Source organism: Schistocerca nitens, chromosome 3, assembly GCF_023898315.1.
Source record: "Schistocerca nitens isolate TAMUIC-IGC-003100 chromosome 3, iqSchNite1.1, whole genome shotgun sequence".
Classification (NCBI taxonomy): Eukaryota; Metazoa; Arthropoda; class Insecta; order Orthoptera; family Acrididae; genus Schistocerca; species Schistocerca nitens.
Genome location: NC_064616.1, coordinates 262,906,812 through 262,926,225, shown reverse-complemented (window position 1 = coordinate 262,926,225; position 19,414 = coordinate 262,906,812). Strand labels below are relative to the sequence as shown.

The window sequence follows — 19,414 nt, the reverse complement described above, 5'->3', positions numbered from 1 at the left end:
TTTTAGATATGGCACATTGCCAGCTAGATATATAAGGCAGCCTCCCTGTCTTGTAGTTTTTAACTTCATTCTGCTGTTTCTTTTACGTTTTTAAAATTGGGTGGCCCGAGGCACAAGCTTCTTGAATTGTATTCACGAATTAATGCCAGTTACGTAGGATCTGCTTCTTACAAACGGCGTGTTGCCAGTTTAGGACGTAATACAGATCTCTGCCTTGTAATTTTAAATTTGTGTCATGATTATATTTATATTTTACAACCCACTTGGATACAGAGCAACCTTTTTGAGATTTATACTATACACTTCTTTCGACAGATCTACAACCTGGCTTGTTCGTGGTGACGTTTCTAGCTACGCAGTGTTATTGTTTTGGTTCTTATGAATGCATGTTGCTGCATGACAAAAGCTAACGATGATTTCCAATGCTTATTACCGTCTTTTCATATTCTGAACCGTATGTCACCTGATAAGCATTCATTTAGTTTATACTACAGTGTTCAATGGCTTTGTCAAATGTTCACGTTTACTTCTAGAATTGGTTCCCCATTAGTTTTGCTGAGGTGTTGTACAGTGTTTTTGTATTCTTCCTGACTTTACATAATTTTCTTAGGCTAGGTTTCCTACATGTGTTACAGATCTGAAGATGGTTGCAAATAGCAACCGGAACCAGTTATCGAACGTTAATTGTGATAGGAAAATTGCGATCTAGGAATTAAAAGTTTTTACTTAAAATATTATATTAGACTTTAATATCTCATCTGTATCGAAGTAGAAATGTGTGGAGCAGTGCTTCGTATTGGTCACGGATGGTGGATGGAATAGGTTACTGCCTTATTGAAAGAAACATTCCAGCCCTCACCCGACATGATTTCGGGAAGTCGGGAAAATGTAAGCCAGGAACACTGGAAAGAAATTTGAAACGTATACGTCCTGAATACATGCCTATTGTCTTCCAGTCTCCATTATCTGCGAAAATCCCGTGTTAATAGCCAGCACTAAGGAACCAATTTGCATGTTATTACCATAAAATTATGGTAATTAATTTGAATTTGGCTCAGCATCTTTTACAGAGCTCGCATTCGTACCTCTTAGATATTACAGTCAGAGTAAAGGTCATTCGAGTACCTCGCTATACAGGCAAGCCCAGTAAATTTTCTAAAATACCTCTAAAGGCTCGAATACAATTAAGACATTTTCCTTCTGTTCCAGCACATTCGGTTTAAGCGGATCAAAATGGCAGTATTCGGCGAGAGCTGCTGTCATCACAATCCTGTCATCATTTGGTGGAGGCGTAACAGGCCTTATGTTCTCCCTACTGTTCAACCGCGGCCAGCTGCATATGATGGAGCTCATAAACAGTATACTTGGTGCCCTTGTGTCTATCACAGGTATTGACATAGTTATTTAAATATGTGAATTACTAGACGAAAAAAATGCAACAATATGAAGCAATAATCGATATAGTGGAACGGATTGTATAAATAACTAATAGCGCTTTTAAGTAAATTTTAAGGTTTTGAAGTAATTACGACCAAATTGCTGTCATAATCAGTGTTTTCTAAAGCTATTGCTAGTCTTCTACGTTTAAAACGTTGAATGAAAGACGTGTTTGAGACATTTCTAATGACATGTCTGACAGGCTGTTTTGCTGGAAACCCATAGTCCATTACTACCCACTGACGTGAGAGACAGACGGAACATTAATTCATTTTTATATGTGTTCTACATTACAGCCTTTTAGGACCTACCTAGCATTTTACAGTTGTGTCACAGTGACTCTGTTCCCTGATTTACAAACTAAAGTCGCCACAGCGACAACAAAACTACACAAGCTATTAATAGCACTGACGAGATTGCTCAAAATGTTTTGCAGCACGTGTATATCTGCAAACGATTTTGAACTCATATTCAAGAGTAACAGGGAATGAAAGTATAAGCCTTATGAACCAAAGAATAACTTAAACAGTGGAAAGTCCAGGATGGAATAACAACAGTATGAAAATAATTGATTGCTACTCACCATGTAGGGGAGGCATTGAGCCAAAGACAGGCACATTGCTGGGAGACAGAGGCCATGGGTGTGTGAGCTTTGTGAATATGCGTGTGCGTGTGTGTGTGTGTGTGTGTGTGTGTGTGTGTGTGTGTGTGTGTGTGTGTCCTATTTGGGAAGAAGGACTTTTTGTAGGAAAGCTTAAATATTTAGCAGTCCTTTTCACTGTGCCGGTCTACGGCTCAACGCCTCCTCTATGTGGTGAATAGCAACTCATCTTTTCCGTATTTGCGTCAAGGAATAACTTAACTGTCAAACAATAGCCAAACAATAACTATCATAAAATACACATCTTTGCGCATATGTGAAAGCAAAATCTGCTGCTTGGCAACACTCATTACCGTGTTCCACCATCCTGCGCATTTTAACACTATTGAGTTCTCTTTGTCAGACTGCCTAAAAATTCATGGAGACGTCACACTTCAAGCCTGCGCCATACTTCGACACCAGCTATCCTGAAGTTATCCAATGTGTGAGGAGGTTTCATGCGACGACATATTGCCAGGTCTAACAGGTTACACTTCGAGCCTGTGCCATTCTTCGACAGCAGCTATCCTGAAGTCATCCAGTGCGTTAGGAGGAGTCATGCGACAACGCATTGCCAGTTCTAACAGGTCCCAAGCACCTCCAGCTGAGTCCCTGCCAGCAGATACCGAAGGCCATTCCATTCGATCGATTCCTCCCACCTAAAGGAAGATGTTCACAAGGTAGGTGCCGTGTTCTCATGCATTATCGCCTTGAAAGATTAATCCATAGCGAAATGTTGTCTACAAAGCGGGACTATTGCTTAGGAGGTCCTGCTACACTACTGACCATTAAAATTGCTACACCAAGACGAAATGCAGATGATAAACGGGTATTCATTGGACAAATATATTATACTAGAACTGACAAGTGATTACATTCTCATGCAATTTGGGTGCATAGATCCTGAGAAATCAGTACCCAGAACAACCACCTCTGGCCGTAATAACGGCCTTGATACACTTGGGCATTGAGTCAAACAGAGCTTGAATGGCATGTACAGGTACAGCTGCCCATCCAACTTCAGCATGATACCACAGTTCATCAAGAGTAGTGACTGGCGTATTGTGACGAGCCAGTTGCTCGGCCACCATTGACCAGACGTTTTCAACTGGTAAGAGATCTGGAGAACGTGCTGACCAGGGCAGCAGTTGAACATTTTCTGTGTCCAGAAAGGCTCGTACAGGACCTGCAACATGCGGTCGTGCATTATCCTTCTGAAATGTAGGGTTTCGCAGGGATCGTATAAAGGGTAGAGCCACGGGTCGTAACACACCTGAAATGTAACGTCCACTGTTCAAAGTGCCGTCAATGCGAACAAGAGGTGACCGAGTGGTGTAACCAATGGCATCCCATACCATCACGCCGGGTGATAAGCCAGTATGACGATAACGAATACACGCTTCCAATGTGCGTTCACCGCGATGTCACCAAACACGGATGCGACCATCATGACGTCGTAAACAAAACCTGGATTCATAAAAAAAAAGACGTTTTGCCATTCGTGCACCCAGTTTCGTCGTTGAGTACACCATCGCAGGCGCTCCTGTCTGTGATTGCAGCGTCAAGAGTAATCGCAGCCCTGGTCTCCGAGCTGATAGGCCATGCTGCTGCAAACGTCGTCGAACGGTTCGTGCAGATGGTTGTTGTCTTTCAAACGTCCCCATTTGTTCACTCAGGGATCGAGACGTGGCTGCACGATCCGTTACAGGCATGCGGATAAGATGCCTGTCATCTCGACTGCTTGTGACACGAGGCCGTTGGGATCCAGCACGGCGTTCCGTATTACCCTCGTGAACCCACCGATTCCATATTCTGCTAACAGTCATTGCATCTCGACCAACGCGAGCAGCAATGTCGCGATACGATAAACCGCTATCGCGTTAGGCTACAATCCGACCTTTATCAAAGTCGGAAACGTGATGGTACGCATTTCTCCTCCTTACACGAGGCATCACAACAACGTTTCTGCTACGGTCGCAGGTTCGAATCCTGCCTCGGGCATGGATGTTTGTGATGTCCTTCGGTTAGTTAAGTTTAAGTAGTTCTAAGTTCTAGGGGACTAATGACCACAGCAGTTGAGTCCCATAGTGCTCAGAGCCATTTGAACCATTTTTGAACAACAACGTTTCACCATGCAACGCCGGTCAACTGCTGTTTGTGTATGAGAAATTGGTTGGAACCTTTCCTCATGTCAGCACGTTGTAGGTGTCGCCACCGGCGCCATTCTTGTGTGAATGCTCTGAAAAGCTAATCATTTGCATATCACAGCATCGTCTTCCTGTCGGTTAAATTTCGCGTCTGTAGCACGTCATCTTCGTGGGGTAGCAATTTCAATGGCCAGTAGTGTATAATGTCTCACAACCCTCAGAATACTCTCAATAACAATGAGAGGGGTCCAACACCCGTACATGATACTGTCCCAAGACATGACTGAACCACCTCCCGGCTGATCCATGCATGGCTGAGCCGTGCATTGGTATCTGGACGCCTTCGCACTCTTTTACGGCGATCGTCCGAGCTCAGAAAATACTGCACTCGACGGTGTAAATAACTCACTTAGAGACCGAAGTGAACTGATCGCGTGGAGATGGTTGCTTACCGCATGGGCCGGCATAGTCCTCCCACATACCTCCGGATAGGCAGCGAGTAATGCTACTACATTCTCCTCGAGGTAGCTAAGATCAATGATCTGTAGGTAGCAGCTTCTATTGGTAGTTTTGACCGTGGAAAAATACTTCGAGGCACGTGTTCAGTGTTTTGTCTCACGACAGTGGATGCATGTCTGAATGACGTCACTGTGATTATGTACGCCAATTCGGCGGGCATCTTGCACTGCTGACGACCTTTCTTGCCGTAAAATGACAATGCGCGTAACTTCTAAGCTTGAAATTATTCTTCGAGGCATGCTGACTGACTGAAGAGTGTTCACAAGCCGCATCGTCCCGTTCACGACTGTGTACACAGCGCTGAAATGGACTGAGAATGTAGATTTACTCGTTCCTCCCTTACGCAAGTGGATGTACTGCCGATCTGCTACGGTCAACAGAGTAACGAGAACCAGGTTTGCACTCAAAAAAACACAAACTGTTCATTTCATGAGGGTGATAAAAACGTTTTTGAGTAGTTTATTTACATCCTTCAGTATTCTTTTCATAATCACGTTCCACTACTGTCTTCCCCTATTGTAAAAAGTTGTCACTACTGGATGTCTGGGAACATTTTTTTACGAGCGTAATTCGACTCACGCTCACAAAGGAACCGCGCTTACTCGTCATCATCGATTTCGTCGAAATTTAACTATTGTGTAGGACTTGGCCAGAAATGAAAGTGACAGAAGTGGCGAAGTGTTTAGAAAAAAAAATAGCATTTTTGGCGTGGGTCGGCCGGGGCATGAGCCATTAACACTAGAGTCGTTTCCACAATGCGGCTGGCGCAACGGAAAGAGTGCAGAACGATAATCCGAGGGTCGTGGAGTCTATTCCCTATGCAGAAACTTTTTTATTGTAAATTTTTGCGTTACTTACACTGAAAATATATTGTATTTATTAATATTTTCATGTAAGACGTGGAAAGGAAAAGCCTAGAAAAATTTGGGATGGAACATAACTTTTCAAGAATGGATCGTACTTCCACGATCCACGAGAACTCTGCATAACAATTTCGAGGAAAGGATTGTAAGCCGTACACGACAAGTTCGTATACGAAATTGGATCCTTTAAATATTCGACAGCTGATGATTTACGCGTCCTGCGGTTATATTCATCGTGACACAGATGTTGCAGTAATTTTCGTGGCATCTTGCGCATGTTAAAAATTACATGTTAGAATTACATAGTTGTTTTCAAGTTTCTATAGAAGAACAAACTTGTTTTACATTCATCGAACGACCTCTCTCATCGCACAGTTTGCAGCAAATAACAGGTAACGTTGCTCGACGGTCAAAATAAAACTAATGGAATACGGGGTCATACACGCTTTAATTATAGTTGCTTCTTGGAAAGCTATATGCAGAGTCTTCATGGACATTGTAAGTACAAGCCCTTCTTCGAAATTTATTCGCTATCCTAAATTTTCCTTTGCTTTTCCTACTCATGCCTTCTATGAAAATATTAATAAATACAATATATTGAGCATTTCGGTTTATTTGCATTGTAAGTAAGGTAAAATTGATAATAAATTGGAGTTATCCTTATAGGGATTCATTCCCACGACCCTCAGATTACTATTCTGCAAGCTTTCCGCTGCACCATCCACTGGCTGAAAACTACCCCCACATAAATGACTCATGCTGCGCTGAACCCGCTCCAAAAAAGATATTTTTTTTAACTGCTTGGCTATCTGGAACTCTCACCTCTGTCAATTTCTTTTGTGGCCAAGTTCTGCATATGCCATTAATTTGGAAGAGTAGGCGCGGTCCCCTTTTCAGCTACTCTTCCGTCAGCAGCTCCATATTACGGCTCCAGCGCCACAACAGAATACGTTTTGTTTCAAAAACTAATACGGCTCCTAATCCTTCCGTTTCATCTACAATATTGTCCAGTGTCAGACTGATTGATATCAAAATCTCCATATCTGATGTTCCATGGTAACACAGGAATCGTCGTCCACAGAACCAACGTTCCAGTACAGAGAGTATTCGCAGACAGTGTTCCCACGAGTCTTCTATTCCGCAGGCACAGTCGATTGTTTCTCTCCTTCCGAGTCGGCGCAACTACGAAGAAGGCGGCCCGGAGTCCCCTGAGCGAGTGTCAGTCCTCTTGAGTTATTTAAATTCGCAAATCAGCCTTTGTTCAATGCTCGTTGTCGGTTCATGTTCCTTTTTCAGCATCTGCATGAACCCATATTTTAGCAAAGAATTGGAATTTGACTCCGTACTTTTTATCTGTTTATGTTCTTTATTCTTGTATAATTCTAGACTTGATAACTGTCCTCTTCACCTATAATAGATCATCTTTCTACCGTATTTGATGATACATATGGCTTCCAATTGGTCAACGCTGACGGTAAAGAAAATTAGCTGCTTAAGCGGTGCAGACGCTATTTGAGACACGTATGGAAACTGGGAAGCCCAAATTATTGCAAGTCTCGGTCTCCGCCAGGTAAAAAAATTCGGAGCACCGTGTGTTTAGGTGTTGTTTGGAACGAAGCACCAGGAACGTGCTGAATAAATGACAAGACTTTTGCCGTTACAGCTTGTGATTGCTTTTGACAGTACGTAAGCAACATCAAGTTTCATTGTCGCACAAGGCTCCCCTATCTTTTGTTACAAGAAAGACGCGCGTTCAGTGATCACTTGATTTCTGTAGAGTCTTATATCAGACAAATGACAAACGTAATGCAGTACTTTTTGAGCTTCGCCGGCCGCAGTGGCCGAGCGGTTCTAGGCGCTTCAGTCGGGAACCGCGCGACTGCTACGGTCGCAGGTTCGAATCCTGCCTCGGACATGGGTGTATGTGATGTCCTTAGGTTAGTTAGGTTTAAGTAGTTCAAAGGTCTAGGGGACTGATGACCTCAGATGTTAAGTCCCATAGTACTCAGAGCCTTTTGTAGCTTCGTTGGCAGTCTATATTAGTATGTTGTTGTTGGGTTGGGGGTTGGGTTGTTTTTGGGGGAAGAGACCAAACAGCGAGGTCATCGGTCTCATCGGATTAGGGAAGGACAGGGAAGGAAGTCGGCCATGCCCTTTCAAAGGAACCATCCCGGCATTTGCCTGGAGCGATTTAGGGAAATCACGGAAAACCTAAATCAGGATGGCCGGACGCGGGATTGAACCGTCGTCCTCCCGACTGCGAGTCCAGTGTGCTAACCACTGCGCCACCTCGCTCGGTATATATTAGTATGAACTATGTGCATATCTAATAGCAACTGTTACTTCTGGTAAGTTGAAAAGTCAGAATCATTCCCTTCGTTCAGTATAATCTTGCGCCTGTATTTGAACATGATTCCCCTCGATCAGCTCTTACCCAGAATGTATTCACTGGACAGTAGACAGTTTCTACCTCGCCTTACCCATAGAAGCAAGCAACCAGCAATGTATCAAAACAGGTGACCTTGAATACGGGACTAGTGACTTGCACAGTCATGTAGAAATTATAGATGAGTAGGAGCTACACATCAACTATTTCTCTAACTTTCTTTTTTTTGTGCGCATTAGGAGAGCGTCACAAAGTTATTTTACTAGGGGAGTTCAATATGTAAATCAACACATTTTTTCTCGGCCAATTTTAGTTCAAAAAATGTGGAATTTGTTTTGGGACATCGTAGAATATTCCCACTTTAGCCCCTATAGTTTCATGAAATTCCGATAGGTGGGAGTGCTACATGTAACCTTCAAAATGGCTTCTGTAGCGGAGGGACTTTCCAAGCAGTTGTTATTGTGTTTCTTTTGGTGGAAAACCAGAGCATAGCAGGTATTCATAGGCAATAGCAGAATGTCTACGGAGACCTGACAGTGAACAAAAGCACTATGAGTTATTGGGCGAGGCGTCTGTTATCATCGCAACAAGATCGCGCAAACCTGTCCTATCTCCCTCGCATCGGCCTGCCGCACGCTGTGTTAGAACGTGCGGACAGTCTCGTTCAAGGGAATTGACTGACCACAATCAAACTCTTCACTGCTCAACTGCTGATAGTGCTGCCACACTCGTCCACCAATTGGTGTACTCAAAGGTGCGCAGCCCCTGCGTTCCACGCCACTTAACAGATGACCGTAAAGAGCAACGAAGGACCATCTGCGCGGCAATGCTGCGCGTTACTATGCTGATCGTCACAATTTTTTGTCGAACATCGTCACAGGCACTGAAACATCGGTTCATCGCTTCGAACTCGGAAGGAAACAGCGATTCATGGAGTGTCGCCACACCACCTCTCGTCCGAAGGGAAAGTTCAAAGCAGTAAAGTCAAAGCGACGATCTTCTGAGGCATTAAAGGGGCTTTTCTGTTTGACGTCCACCCTCATTGCGCAACTATCAGCCCTGAAGTACCGGGTGATCAAAAAGTCAGTATAAATTTGAAAACTTAATAAACCACGGAATAATGTAGATAGAGAGGTAAAAATTGACACACATGCTTGGAATGACATGGGGTTTTATTAGAACCACCCATATTCCTAGACGCGTGAAAGATCTCTTGCGCGCGTCGTTTGGTGATGATCGTGTGCTCAGCCGCCACTTTCCCCAGACCTCAATCCGTGCGATTATTGGCTTTGGGGTTACCTGAAGTAGCAAGTGTATCGTGATCGACCGACATCTCTAGGGATGCTAAAAGAAAACATCTGACGCCAATGCCTCACCATAACTCCGGGCGTGCTTTACAGTGTTGTTCACAACATTATTCCTCGACTACAGCTCTTATTGAGGAATGATGGTGTACATATTGAGCATTTCCTGTAAAGAACATCATCTTTGCTTTGTGTTACTTTGTTATGCTAATTATTGCTATTCTGATCAGATGAAGCGTCATCTGTCGGACATTTATTGAACTTTTGTACTTTTTTTTTTTTTTTTGTTCTAATAAAACCCCATGTCATTCAAAGCATGTGTGTCAATTTGTACCTCTCTATCTACATTATTCCGTCATTTATTCAGTTTTCAAATTTATACTGACTTTTTGATCACCCGGTATATTGTGCTACCCTCAGAAAATTGAAGAAACCACATCAGCGTGTTCGCCACCACAAGGTTACAAACTAACTTCTCCTTCATCGTGACAACACAAGGCCTCACACAAGTCTGCGCACCCGATAGGAACTCATAAAACTTATGTGGACTTTTCTTCTACATCCACTCTACAGCCCGGCTCTCGCACGTTCCGACGTCTGTTTGGCCCAATGAGCGATGCACTCCGCGGGAAACAGTCCATGGATGATAGAGCGGTGGATAACAACACTACTCAACACTCAATAACCTTCAAAATTATCATAAAAATTATAACAAAAAATCAAGACTGATGAGGTGTTTCCAAAAGCCAAATAGCTGTATGAAGGTGCTTTATTCGCAACTATCGGTTTCACGTCAGTAGACTCGTCTTCAGATTTATCTGCCAAAAATACAAATCACTGTGTATTCTTGACTGATAACCTGAAGATACGTCATACAGACATGAAACCTGTCTTTGCGAATAAAACACGTCTACACAGCTATGCAGCTTCTCTAAACACCTCACCTCAACATTCTTGACTTTTTTGTGATAATTTTCATAATGTTTTGAATACTTATTGAGTGTTGACTGTTGTTGTTATTCAGTGTCTCTGAACTGTGCTTACCCTCTCCAAATGTTGTTTGATGGAGAGGTTATTTATGCAGCAAGACAGTGGCTGCGACTGTGACCAATGGAGTGGTACCACATGGCCCTCCCAATAAAGTGGCGTAAGGCCGTCACATTGAACGCAGATTGTGTTAAAAAATAGGGCTTTGTAGACAAAAGAGTGAGGAATAATATGGTGTATTGGAATCTTGAATAAAACGAACCTGCTTTCAGAAAAAGTGTTGCATTACTTGCTGGGTATTTCTCGTACTAACACGACGTTTTGCAAGATTATTCTGCGCTGTTCTGATGATTCGTTCATAATGTTTTCTAAGATGTTCCTAGCTAAACAAAAAGACTGGTAAGCAACATAAATTTCCAATTTGTCAACAGAGCGAGGGTGACAAACACAAATAGAATTGTTCATCGTTTTTTCCATGTTTCTCCTCTCCTGCACCAAAAACATTTCCTATTTTAACACTAATGTTACATCTTGTGGAAGGTAATTCCCGCCTAAACTTGTAAATAAAATATAAAAGTAGTATAAAAGTATACGAGACAATGTTATTTGTAAGTTAGTCTGTATCGAAGTAATATCTTCTTCTTCATTATCTGTTGCAGCTGGTTGTTTTCTGTATCGTGCGTGGGAAGCCATAGTCATTGGTCTTATTGGAGGTCTGATTGCATGCTGCTCTATGCCGTTGTTCGACAAGCTGAAAATTGATGATCCAGTCGGTGCAACTTCTGTTCACGGTAAGACTGCGAAAATTCTCTTCAGAACAACCAGAAACGTTTTAACCACATCTGAAGTTAGAAAAATTGGATCATATTCTATGTAGGCTACATACATTGAAGAATGCTTCATTGTGTGTTATTGTGTAAAGCCACAGCAAAGCACGGATGCTAGAAAATTTTAATGTCAAAAGGGGAAAAAATTTTCGTCATAGACGTGATTTAGAGATTTTGATGACATTATTGTCTGCCCATCATTTTCTCCTACCAGTTTCTGCAGTGCACTTTTTTACCTGGTCAGCACTATAAACGTAAACAAGATAATAGCATAATTATAGAAAAACAGTTTTCACGTTACTAGATTTTACATTTTCCCACCATTTACGTTATTTTCTATTGGTACCGCTCAAGAGCGCCCATGCGATAGTTTGTTGTGGGGGCAAACCGGGGGATAAAGTATTTTTAATATTTTGAAAGACGAAAGATGACTTGTAAGTAGCCATAATAAAGTTTTAGTTCCAGCCTTTCCCTGAGAGCTGGGGGAGGGGGGGGGGGGACGGAAGGCAGGCACAGCACCCCATTGCCCCTTGGTATGGCCTCCCTTGATACCATAGCAAACCCTTCTTTATCAATTAACTGTTTCCCTGCCGTGGAAATTGCATATGGATAATATTTCCTATACTGCGCTTTTGAAGCACTATCATAAGCTTAAACATAAATTTTCAAATCGATTTATGTGGAAACAGCATCATGGTCCCACTGAAACACAACCTCTAGGATAACACATAACATAAAACTGTACACTTTACTACAGAATCCAAATCATTTTAGTTTCGAAAGGAAATATATGCAGCATTTTTAGGGGCACTTTCAAAATGTTTCCGCAACGTTTCGTCACCCGACTCTACTCCAAACTGCAATATATTATCGAAAACAACATTTACATTCATTTATCCTCTTAAAGGCAAATCATATAATGAACAAAACGATACACAAGGAACAATTTATTTCATCTTACCGCGATTCGTTTGTACTAATTTCGCAAGATACTTGTTGACGAGTTCTTCTATACTCTTACTTTGCTTTGTTATAATATTAATAAAATTACTTCACTTTTCAACTTCATCTTTACGCCATTCGTAATTTATATGTATTGTTGCGGATTTGTGAAACTATCTGAAACTGATGAATGGATGGCTCATCACATTAATGGTGGAATGGAAACACAAAGCAACAGAACGTACCAGCGTGACTTCAAACACTTTGTTACAAGAAATGTTCAAAATGTCCTCGGTTAGCGAGGATACATGCATCCACCCTCCGTCGCATGGAATCCCTGATGCGCTGATGCAGCCCTGGAGAATGGCGTAGTGTATCACAGCCATCCACTATACGAGCACGAAGAGTCTCTACATTTGGTACCGGGGTTGCGTAGACAAGAGCTTTCAAATGCCCCCATAAATGAAAGTCAAGAGGGTTGAGGTCACGAGAGCGTGGAGGCCATGGAATTGGTCCGCTGCGGCTGGTCCCGGCGGAGGTTCGAGTCCTCCCTCGGTCATGGGTGTGTCTGTTTGTCCTTAGGATAATTTAGGTTAAGTAGTGTATAAGCTTAGGGACTGATGACCTTAGCAGTTATGTCCCATAAGATTTGACACACACACAATTGGTCAGCGTCTACCAATCCATCGGTCACCGAATCTGTTGTTGAGAAGCGTACGAACACTTCGACTGAAATGTGCAGGAGCTCCTTCGGCATGAACCACATGTTGTGTCGCACTTGTAAAGGCACATGTTCTAGCAGCACAGGTAGAGTATCCCGTATGAAATCATGGCGGTGAAGTACAGTACATACTGACGAAACTAAAATGAGCCCTAACATGGAAATTAAGCGTTTCCGGTGACATGTCCACATAATATCTTTTCTTTATTTGTGTGTGAGGAATGATTCCTGAAAGTTTGGCCGTACCTTTTTGTAACACCCTGTATATCGCCGGAAAATCACACACAATTTCTGAAGTGCACCTTTAACTGCATAGAATAAAGTACCCATGGATATAATGACAGCCGGTCTAATCGAAATATTCTGGATACGCTCTCTACGTCATTCTTGAAATGATAAGTATTGCAGATTCAATAAAATCTTATAGTTTGGATAATCATCATACTCCCTTACTTCAACGTAACTTCCGACTTCGGAAACGCCGACTAGGAGACTACCATCCTTTTCATCAAAGCTTTTGAAGCCAACAGAGATAATGACTAGGTCTAAATTTTCTCCGTCACTACAATTGCAAGGGTTTTTAATAAAGGTATTTGAGTTTGTCTCGCACTTGTCTTGTGGTATTCCAACGAAAGTAGTACATTTTTCTGTTCTCTCACTTTCATTTCCTTTTTTTCGTTCGTTTATGAAGTAAAAAATGCTTAAGGATATCGGCCATTATTTTCATTCTTCTTATTATCCTTTCAGATCTCACAATGCGCGAAATTCGAAACAAACCACATTCTTGTACCACTGCTCACTTACAACTTACTGTTGACTATGAAAAATTGAGAGATAACGTCATTAACTGCCGACAGCACTCTCACATCATACCGACCAGTTGAGTTTCTTAAAAATGCATAACAGGAACGTTCAGGTTCATATGTGGTGCATGTTTGAAGTAGTGGTTATGAAATTAATTAAATGACCACTAGTGTACAACATTTACTCAATGAATGGCTATCACTGGTAGATCCCGTATGTTGGCAATAGTTCCAGAGACGAAGACTCCCTACTTCTGCCTGCAAGCACCGTTCAGCGACCACACAGGATCAACGAACACCTCCTCAGCCCACCCGGAATGGAAATATTTTAGACCTTGCAGCTACTGACAGCTCTGACGTTATCGACGATGTCAGTATAGAGACAGGTATTAGTGACCACCATGTCATAGCGACTATGATTACTGAAGTTAATTCGAGTAAATCAATCAAGAAGGCTAACGGATTATTTCTGCTAGAAAGAGCAGATAGGCTGTTATTCGCTTCCCGCCTATACAATGAATTGACATCATTTAGTTCCAGTTTGATGGACAGGGAAGAATTATGGGCGATTTGAAACAGATTGTACATCACGCTGTGGAGAAGTATGTGTCAACGAAATTCGGGAAACGCCAAAGAAGCAACGGCTGTTGCTCTCTCAGTTCAAAGGGAAACGCACAAATGACAACGGGCAAAAATTAATTCGAACGTCTGTAAAAAGATCTATGCACGAAGCATACATCAACTATCACTCTCATACCCTAGTGAAAGTTCTTGCCGAGAACCCGAGAAAACTCTGGTCCTACGTAAAATCGCTAAACGGATCTAAGGCTTCAGTTCACTCACTAATCAAAAATTGTTCAAATGGCTCTGAGCACTGTGGGACTTAACATCTGAGGTCATCAGTCCCCTAGAACTTAGAACTACTTAAACCTAACTAACCTAAGGACATCACACACTTCCATGCCCGAGGCAGGATTCGAACCTGCGACGGTAGCGGTCGCGAGGTTCCAGACTGAAGCGCCTAGAACCGCTCGGCCACAACGGCCGCCCACTCACTGATCGATCACAACGGTGTGGCAGTAGAAGTCAGGAAAAAGAAAGCTGAAGTTTTAAATTTCGCATATAAAAAAATCATTCTTTCAGGAGAACCGTTCAGACGTAACATCGTCTAACTGTCCCGCAGACTCCCGTATGGAGACATAATAGGCATTCCTGGCGTTAAGGAACTGAAAGAGTTGAAAACAAATAAGTCGGCCAGGCCCGGATGGAATCCCAGTTCGGTTTTACAGAGTTTACTCTTCGGCATTGGCTCCTTACTTAGCTTGCATTTATCCCCCGGCGCATAGTTCTAAGCGTCTGGAAAACAGAGCAGGTGACTCCTGTATATAAGAGACTTAAGAGAACAGACACGCAAAATTACAGATCAGTATCCCTAACATCGGTTTGCTGTACAATGCTTGAACATATTCTCTATTCGAATATAATAAACTTCCTCGAGATGGAAAAGCTTTGGTCCACAAATCAGCAAATATTTCGAAAGCATCGCTCGTGAAAAGCTGAGATTGCCTTTTTTTTTTTTACACGATATCCCACGAACCTTATATGGAGGGCAACAGGGGGATTTCATATTCCCAGATTTACGGAAAGCATTTGACACAGTGCCCCACTGGACTCTGTTAACGAAGATCCGAGCATATGGAACTGGTTACCAGATACGTGAATGCCTCGAAATTCCTTAAGTAATACGCCCTGTACATTTTCCTGGACGGCGAGTGTTCATCAGATACAAGGATATCGCCAAGAGCGCCCCAGGAAAGTGTGATTGGACCACTCTTGTCTCTATATGACTAAATGATGTGACGAATAGGACGAATATTAATCTGCAACTGTTTGTTGGTGATGCTGTAGTGTACCAGAAAGTGTAGTTGTTCTGTGACTTTAGAAGGATACAGAATGGCTCAGGAAGAATTTCCATTTGATGATACACAGAAAGCTGACCGGTCTATATTACACTGGCACCCGTGCAAGATCCAGACTGTGCAGTAACTGAAACTTCATGATCTCCAGCAATGTTCTCAATTTGCTCTTCGGTTTCTGGCACAGACCAAAGTTAATGACATGTGACTGGGCAGTGTTGTATAGGGTCATGACGCAAATTTTACACTACAGGGTGTAATGAATAAACTGAACTATCGAATTCTGGGTACTGTTAAATTGTATGCTGTGCACGAAGAGTTAGTACACTCCCGTTACTATGTGGTGTGGATGCAGAAGCACCTTTATTCTCGATTCGTTCTTCTTTGACAACAATACACCCATAGAGCCTGTCAGGTGTATCGGGACGTGTGCACGTTATCAAGATCTCCTTGTGGAGCATATGATTCCTGCTTTTAAAGAGCGCCACTACGTGAAAGATGGAGCAACACCTTACGTTGCTCGCCCAGTGAAAGATCTGCTTAATGCAACCTTCCACGAACGTTTACCTCCAGAGATTTACCAGATTCATGACTTTCAAGATCACATGATTTGAATCCATGTGACCTCTGGCTCTGTGGATATCTAAAAGAATGCGTTTACCAGGAACATGTTCGGTCTCTATCTCAGGCCACTGTATAGGAACACGTTGCTCAGATTCCACCGGGACTGCTGCAGGCAACTATTGGTCACGTGTTTAATGGATGCAGCATCTCATCTCTAGTGTTCATACAGAACAGACTGTGTAAACGACAGTTAATAATTAAATCAACATTATGCCTTTTTCACTTGTTTGGCCTTTTCTGGGCACATTCCAGTTCTACTCCATTCATTACATATGGAACCATTTCTATACGTCTTTTTTGCATTCACAGCGCCAGATTTGAACCTGGTGGCCCAAATGGTAACTATTTTTTCCAGAGTAAATCGGTTCTGCATTAACGCATTAGCATATCTACCAAGTTTCGCTGCCATACGATAGTTACAGCCCACACTGTATCTCAGTGAGTACCTGCACATATAATTATAACCTTCTGGTAGTACAGCAACAACGCGCGCATCTGGCTATAGATTTAATATAACATTTCTTAATGGCGAGAATACAGGGATAGGCAGATTGCAAGTTCAACAGAGCAGTGATCAAATATGCCTTGTTGCTGCACCGCTAAATATACATTGCTTCGCACAACAGTATTTTCCTGTGAGGTGGTAGCACACAATGTGGAACTACTTTTAGAGTACCAAAGATTATGCATTTGAAGTGTTTTGCGTGACGTAATATTCTCTGTGATTCTCTCAGAATCCAATCATGATGCAACAATACCATTCTACTAGATAAAGAAGCTTTACGATTTCAAACCTGTGTGTACCGATATCACAATGGGGAGAAAGAATTAACCACCCCTTCTGTAGCATATCACAAAAGTCACACTCACTGAACGACTACGTGCGTTGGATCTTCTCTTAATCTTTCGTAGATGAATTACACTGTATCATTTATTCATCCTACTCTAGGTCGGTCTGGGTGGTTACTAATAGGTATTATACAGTTGCTACTGTTTCAACCAAAAGCGTAGTAGAACACTAATTGCCTTTTAGCCTATTTATGTTTAGTAGTTACACTTACCTGAACCCAGGTATCTGTAGCAGTCATCCATACTCTGCAGCTCGTTCTAGCCTTCCAGCGTTGCTTTCTCCTTACAAGCAGCCACAGGATCTACAACAATGCACAGTAATGGATGCAGCATCTCATTTCTAGTGTTCATACAGAACAGACTGTGTAAACGACAGTTAATAATTAAATCAACATTATGCCTTTTTCACTTTATAGGAAATACAAAAAGTTAGTTATATGTGGTGACTTCAATATTAATTGTATAAGTGATTGTGCAAGGAAAAGGATGCTGGTAGACCTCCTTAATTCATATAATCTTATGCAAACCGTATTCTTTCCAACGAGAGTGCAAGGGAACAGTAGAACAACCATAGACAATATTTTTGTTCATTCGTTATTATTAGAAGGGCATTCTGTTAGCAAAAAGGTGAATGGCCTTTCAGATCATGAAGCACAAATTTTAACTCTAAAAGATTTTTGTGCTGCAACACATGTTAAATATAGTTACCAACTTTTTAGGAAAGCTGATCCAGTTGCTGTACAGACTTTTGTAAACCTTATCAAGGAACAAGAGTGGCAAGATGTTTATAGTGCTGATACAGTAGACGATAAATATAATGCTTTCCTCAAGACTTTTCTCGTGCTCTTTGAAAGTTGCTTTCCGTTAGAACGTTCAAAACAGGGTACTAGCACAAACAGGCAGCCTGGGTGGCTGACTAATGGGATAAGAATATCTTGTAGAACAAAGTGGCAATTATATCAAAACGTTAGAAACAGTCAAAATCTAAATGCAGCAGCCCATTACAAACAGTATTGTAAGGTGCTTAAAAAAGTTATTAGGAAGGCAAAAAGTATGTGGTATGCCGATAGAATAGCTAAGTCTCAGGATAAAATTAAAACCATATGGTCAGTCGTAAAGGAAGTGGCTGGTCTGCAGAGACAGGTCGAGAATATAGAATCAGTGCGTAGTGGGGATGTCCCTGTTACTGATAAGTCGCATATATGCACAGTACTTAATAATCACTTTCTGCATATAGCAGGTGAACTAAATAGAAACCTAGTCCCAACAGGGAATCATATAGCGCTCTTAGAAAAAAGTGTTCCGAGACTGTTACTTGAAATGCTCCTCCATGATACTGACAAGAGGGAGATTGAGTTAATAATTAAATCACTAAAGACCAAGAACTCTCATGGATATGACGGGGTATCTAGCAGAATACTAAAGTATTGTTCCACGTATGTTAGCTCAGTACTTAGCCATATCTGTAACTTTTCCTTTAGGAGTGGTCGGTTTCCTGGCCGATTAAAGTACTCGGTAGTGAAGCCACTTTATAAAAAGGGAGACAGGGATAATGTTGACAATTATAGACCTATTTCTATGCCATCGGTGTTTGCTAAAGTTATCGAGAGGGTTGTATATACAAGGTTACTGCAGCATTTAAATTCACATAATTTGCTGTCAAATGTACAGTTTGGTTTTAGAAATGGCTTAACAACTGAAAATGCTATAGTCTCTTTTCTCTGTGAGGTTTTGGACGGATTAAATAAAAGGTTGCGAACGTTAGGTGTTTTCTTTGATTTAACGAAGGCTTTTGACTGTGTTGACCACAAAATATTACTGCAGAAGTTGGAACATTTGGAGTAAGGGGAGTAGCTTACAATTGGTTCGCCTCCTACTTTAAGAACAGAAAGCAGAAGGTAATCCTCCGCAATATTGAGAGTGGTAATGATGTTCAGTCCCAATGGGGCACTGTTAAATGGGGCGTTCCCCAGGGGTCGGTGCTGGGGCCACTGCTGTTTCTTGTTTATATAAATGATATGCCTTCTAGTATTACAGGTGATTCAAAAATATTTCTGTTTGCTGATGACACCACCTTGGTAGTGAAGGATCTTGTGTGTAATATTGAAACATTATCAAATAATGTAGTTCATGATATAAGTTCGTGGCTTGTGGAAAATAATTTGATGCTAAATCACAGTAAGACTCAGTTTTTACAGTTTCTAACTCACAATTCAACAAGAACTGACATTTTAATCAGACAGAATGGGCATGTTATAAGCGAGACGGAACAGTTCAAGTTCCTAGGCGTACGGATAGATAGTAAGCTGTTGTGGAAAGCCCATGTTCAGGATCTTGTTCAGAAACTAAATGCCGCTTTATTTACCATTAGAACAGTATCTGAAATAAGTGACATTTCAACACGAAAAGTAGTATACTTCGCATATTTTCATACGCTTATGTCATATGG

General features: G+C 41.8%; 1 protein-coding gene across 1 annotated transcript in view; it reads left to right on the top strand.

The window, feature by feature from the left end:
• The window catches only part of LOC126249172 (putative ammonium transporter 2), a 302,811-nt gene that overhangs the window by 125,110 nt on the left and 158,287 nt on the right, over window positions 1-19,414 (top strand). The window contains exons 5-6 of the mRNA XM_049950828.1: window positions 1,210-1,388; window positions 10,943-11,074. Coding sequence (XP_049806785.1) covers window positions 1,210-1,388; window positions 10,943-11,074 — 311 coding nt within the window. The remainder of the gene's footprint in view (window positions 1-1,209; window positions 1,389-10,942; window positions 11,075-19,414) is intronic.